This window comes from Antrostomus carolinensis, unplaced genomic scaffold (assembly GCF_000700745.2).
Source record: "Antrostomus carolinensis isolate BGI_N321 unplaced genomic scaffold, ASM70074v2 scaffold36605, whole genome shotgun sequence".
Classification (NCBI taxonomy): Eukaryota; Metazoa; Chordata; class Aves; order Caprimulgiformes; family Caprimulgidae; genus Antrostomus; species Antrostomus carolinensis.
In genome coordinates this window covers 8,089-13,613 of record NW_010316344.1, presented here as the reverse complement: position 1 = coordinate 13,613, position 5,525 = coordinate 8,089, and the positions used below count along the sequence as shown (strand labels likewise).

Genomic DNA, 5,525 nt, shown 5'->3' with positions numbered 1-5,525 from the left:
ACCCTCCCCTTCTGGGCCACAAGTGCAGCCATGCACTGGGTTTTTAGGGAGTTTGCCTGCAAAGCTGTTTATTGCATCTGCAAAATGAGTTTCTTCAGCGGGATGCTGCTCCTCCTGTCCATCAGCATCGACAGGTACTTTGCCATCGTTCAGGCTGCCTCAGCCCACCGCTTCCGTCCCCGGATGATATTCATTAGCAAGGTCACATGTGTCCTCATTTGGCTCCTGGCCTTCATCCTTTCGATCCCTGAGCTGGTTCACAGTGGTGTAAACAACTCAGACATCCATCCCCGTTGTTCCATCATTGCTAACGACTTGCAGACCTTCAACACTGGCATCAAAGTTTCCCAAATGATTTTTGGCTTCTTATTTCCCCTAGTTGTCATGTCTGTCTGCTACCTCATCATTATCAAAACATTACTCCAGGCCCGCAACTTTGAGAAGAACAAAGCCATCAAGGTCATCATCGCCGTGGTAATTGTCTTTGTTGTCTTCCAGCTGCCCTACAACAGCGTCATGCTGGCCAAGACCATCTCAGCCTTCAACCACACCAGCTCATGTGAGGAGAGCAAGAAGCTTGACATGGCAGATGATGTGACCTACACGCTGGCCTGCTTCCGGTGCTGCCTCAATCCTTTCCTCTACGCCTTCATCGGCGTCAAATTCCGCAACGACCTCTTCAAGCTTCTGAAAGAGCTGGGCTGCCTGAGCCAGGAGCGCCTCTGGCAGCTCTCCACCTGCCGCGAGAGCAAGAGGTTCTCCTTTGCCATGGAGACAGAGACAACCACCACCTTCTCCCCATGAGCCGAGCTCCAGACAGGCTTTGACCGAGCTGAAGGCTGGACACTTCCTCTGTTCTGAATGACTGGTAGAGCGAGAGCTGCTGCTCCTGTAGGAAAGGCAGGAGCCTCCAGTGCCAGCCAATGCCCCCTGGATGGAGAGACTTCAGTAACGCTGTGACTAACAGCAAAGTGAGGAAGAGGGAGACCAGGGAGTGTAGAATTTATCACATCACCTTTATTTTAGTCATTCCTACTCACAATGAGAAATGTTCCCTAAAAGTGACAAATACCAAGAGGAACAAGACCTTTGTGCATCAGAATCGCTTGTTTTAGAGCTCCACTTCCAAGAGCATCATCCTTGCTTTCAACGTTGCTTTTAACAAGATTAACTATTGCTCTTCCCCACCCACAAAACTGATCCCTGCTGCACCAACTGGGTCTTCAGACAAAACAGCACCAGCAGCCTCAGGCTCCAAGCTTAATCCAATACACAGTATAAGCTGTGAAGTATCCTAGGGTGCAACTCTCTGCTCTGCCTTCCCCCCCAAAAAAAATAAAGTGATTAATTTCTGTAACTAATACTAAACCCACACATATGATATCCCCAATTTATGATATCCCCAATTTCAATAACCTTGTATATTATTGTGGCAACTCATTCACGCACCAGGAAAAGTACAAATTCCACTTCATTTCTGCCTGTACCTGCTGTTTCACCTTTAGAGAAGCTGCATCCTAAGGAGCACAAGTTATTCCATCCCAACATTGACTGACTGATTAACAGATAAACAAGGATGTTGGTTTTCTTCTTCCTTCCCAAGCAAGGTGTCTTTCTACAAGGACTTTAGCAACTGGCTTTTTATAGTCAGATATGTATTTCACTCATAAGCTATTGAAAGAAAACGTGTTTTGCAGCCATAGTGTCAGCACTAATAAAGATGCCAGTTGCTGAGGTTTGATTTAAATGCAAAGGAGAGTCACGTGTTGAAGATTACAGCCAGGGTCACAGGGACACGGCAGCTGAACAACAGATTATTGTCATGTAGAATAAGACCTTGAAAAGAAGCCCAGAACATAAAGCCAGTTGGTGCATTTACTAGAAGAGCAAAGATTCCAACTGACAGATGAGCACCCTGGGAACCACTGTCCTGGGACATCTGAATGTCAGCTGGGGAGGAGCTGCTGCAAGTGCCTGTGCACCCGTCACTGACTGGCCCACTCCAACCCCCAGAGCCAGACATCAGCAGACAAAGGTCGTGGCTGGTGCTGGGCAGGAGAAGGGTTAACAGCCACGGTGAAGCCCCTCACCCCCCAGAGCCACAGCTGACCACGTTTGTGGAAACCATAAGGCATGTTCCAGAGAGGACACAGAGCAAAACACACTCACTAAAAAGACATTTATACTCTTTTCAAAACCACACGTGGATCCATTAGGAGTGATACAGAGAACTCTCTGGATCATAGGTTGAAAAACATTGCTTTAGAGACATGAGAATTAAAAGCAGCCCTCCAAGGAAAGGATTCAGTTAGCTGGTTTGGAGGCAATGGTGCCAGTTGTATAGCTGGCTGCCATCATAATTAAATACATTCCTCTACATAAACCATGTGGCTCTGGGGTATGGGACTTTGCCAAGAGCTGGGATTCAGGAAGAAAGCACGTTCTGTTCCATGTTACCCATCTCTGCTGAAGTACAATCCCATCCAACCATTTAACACATTTTCTTTCAGAATAAATGTACAGAAGAGCTGCTTCTCTGCCACATGAAACGGGGGGTTGCGACTGACACGGGATAGCCGTTCCTTCTCGGTGTGTTCTACAGTCCTGACTCGGGCAAGTCACTCCGCTGAGAACGCTGCCAGAGCAGGGGACACCCACAATACAGGGTCTTTTTTTAGTTTTCTTCATCAGTAACAATATTTTCTTAATGTCTGTTCATATATGGAAAGCTGCTTTACACAGAACAAGTTAAATATGTATGTGAATGTACCCTGAAAAGACACTGCTCTAACTAAAACTTTTGATGCAAAATACATTCACCTAACTTATTCCAGCAAGGAAAATTGCTTCACCAAGACACGCAGTTGTTCTTGTCTCCTGTTTGATAAAAGCCATTCCCCCTTCCACAAACTGAGAAGTCTTCAGGTCTTTATTCACTAGATGTATTCTAAATAGGAAAACCCACAGCTGCTTCCATACAAATGAGATCCTAAAACATCAGCTGGGACAGCTGCATCTGGTGCCTCCTCAACAAGACACCGGTGACTTCAGAGTGCATGGCTTTTGCTTTTTTTTTTTCCTAAGTTTAATGGATAGAACAAATTTGCCACTTATTTAGATGAATCATGTTAACATTGGCCTAAGGTCCTAACTGAAGATTCCTCACTGAAGTCTGAAAACTGACTGTATTTTGCTATTTGTGTAAAATAAATTATAACAATTTTAAAAAAATACCTTTGTTTTTCCATTGTGTTTCTTCCCCGGGATGCAGCTTGTAGGTATCATGTCCTTCTGGTCCTGTCAAGAGCTGTTTGTCCATCAGCCTAGCTTTGTTATCAGTACTGCTCTGCAGGAACAAAAGTGTGTGAAATAAACTAAGTAGGGAAAAAAGCTGGTTTATTTCATCTGTTGAGGAATTATATGGTAAACAAGTCATGGAGAGATTAAGTAGTAATCTTTATTTTAACTATTCACCCAACTGCCTTAACACTACTCCACTCCCGGATATACCTGGTGGCTACTTATCAATGTTGATGTGAAAAACCTTTATGCTGGAACATTTTATTGTTCACTTTTAAAGTTGTTTTTTTTTTTTTAAGTTTTTTTTATTACCATGCAAATTGCTGCCAGGGAGAGGCAGTGACCACAGCTCTCCTGGCTGGAACCCCCAGGTACGAGGTAAGAGCAGTAACTGCCACGTGGGTTGAGATGAGTGGTCCATCTAACCCAGCTCTGCAGCTCCAACAGGCACAGAACATTTCTTCCTGACCTCCCCAGTTAATTTATACCTCAAGGCACACAGGGATGATCAATATCCCTTATAAAAGACATTTTACAATTGCAGCCATGGAACTAAAGAGAAAGGAACCTCAAAGAAAACCAGAAGACACAAAGCTTAACATTAAAATGCCAAAACTAAAAGCCATTTCTGCTTTCACTACACAACACAACTCTCATGGTTTCCCCCTCGAGAGAAAGTATCAGGCCAGTTTCAGCACCCAGAGTAAGGAGCATCTCAAGACCACGGCACCACAACTCTAGATAATAACAGTGTAAACCCAAGGCTCTTTAAATAAACATTAGGTCTTGCTTACCACAACTAGGTCAAGAGTTCCAACTGCACAGAGTCCAAGGAGCTCGTGTGTGTGAGACCCACGACCGGCGGCAAGAGGAGCTCTGAACTAGAGCACATAAAGTACGAAACACAACTCGGGCTTTGCAGAAAGCTGCTGCACTTCTAACAACACCCTACACTGCTCAGAGGTGACCATGAGGCTTTTAAACAGGAAATTTTAAGAAAACAGAGTTAGAACCCTGATTTAAACCTGTACAACTCAGCCCACCAAGCAACCATCCAAGATCACACCTTAGGCCATAAATATCGCAGCCACATCACACAGCTTCTACTACAGAGAAAAAGGTGGATTTCCAGGGCAGATTTAACCCATTTTAGTACCTTTCACCAGCAAGACAGAGAACAATGTTTCCTTCTACAGCTCACTGAGGGACTGGGAGCAACCTGACTTTTAAATCTTCTTTAAAAGGGCAATTAGAAGTTAATTATTAAAGCCTGGCCCTCGTTACACAAAGGGGCCACCGGGCTGCAATAAACTACATCAAAAGCAGGGAAGATATCTACCACCTCGTCATGGTTGTGTGGACTCCAGGTGGTTCCTCCCACCCCTTCTCCAAGTCACTGTGGGAAACCTCTGTGTTGCTCAGAAGCCCTGGACTCCTCATTGCTCCAAATGAAGTATCACTGCTCATCATTTCTCCTTCCCTGACAGTTCTTTATCGATGCACAGGTGCTAGTATGTATTTTTAAGTTATGGTTTAAAAGCTCTCAGCTCTGAACTAGAGCACATTGGATGAGAGGTTAACTGGAATTAATTAGGGGGAGGTAAACTGGAATTAGGGGGAGGTAAACTGGAATGAGGCTGCACTAAACACAGTTGCTCCCACCAATGTCGGAGCAGGCACTGGTTTGTGCTGTCCTTTCTTGTGCTGTCCCAGGCGCTGCTTCCCATCACTTGCTGGTGAATGAACAGATTAACATGACAAAGCTGAAGGGGAAGCTTCTCCAGGCATGGCTGTGGTTTCTGCTGTGCCACCTGGGTCGCTGCAGGAGGGAAGTCCTTGTCACCCTAAGAAAGAATGAGCTGGAGTTAAGTGAGGCAAGCAAACCCTAAAAATAATGCACGTGGGTGATGAGGAAGGGTGGTGGCACGCTGCAACATCAGAATAGCTGAGAGTGGGCTACGGCTTCCTCTCCCCACATCTTCTTTTACATGGAAAGAGAACCCAAACTCCTCTTCTGGGGGTGGGGGTGTCAGATCTCAGGGGAAAACTTCTTGCACAGCCAACAATCTTCCTCCCCTGCTTGTCAGCAGAGCTGCCTTGCCTGGGGGCCAGAGGTGGGTCTCCTCCACACCAGGGGATTTATCTCCTCCTACCTGAGTCCCTGTAAGATCCATCCAGGGAAACTTAAGTCAGCTGGGGCCTCAGCTGCCCCTTGTTTGTACCAT

General features: G+C 45.7%; 1 protein-coding gene across 1 annotated transcript in view; it reads left to right on the top strand.

Moving 5' to 3' along the window:
* The window catches only part of LOC104525179 (C-C chemokine receptor type 7), an 8,257-nt gene extending 7,453 nt beyond the window's left edge, over positions 1-804 (top strand). Inside the window, 1 exon segment of the mRNA XM_010168255.1 lies at positions 1-804. This exon segment is cut by the window's left edge and continues 29 nt beyond it. Within this exon segment, the coding sequence (XP_010166557.1) occupies positions 1-804 (804 nt within the window).
* Positions 805-5,525: the final 4,721 nt, after the last annotated feature.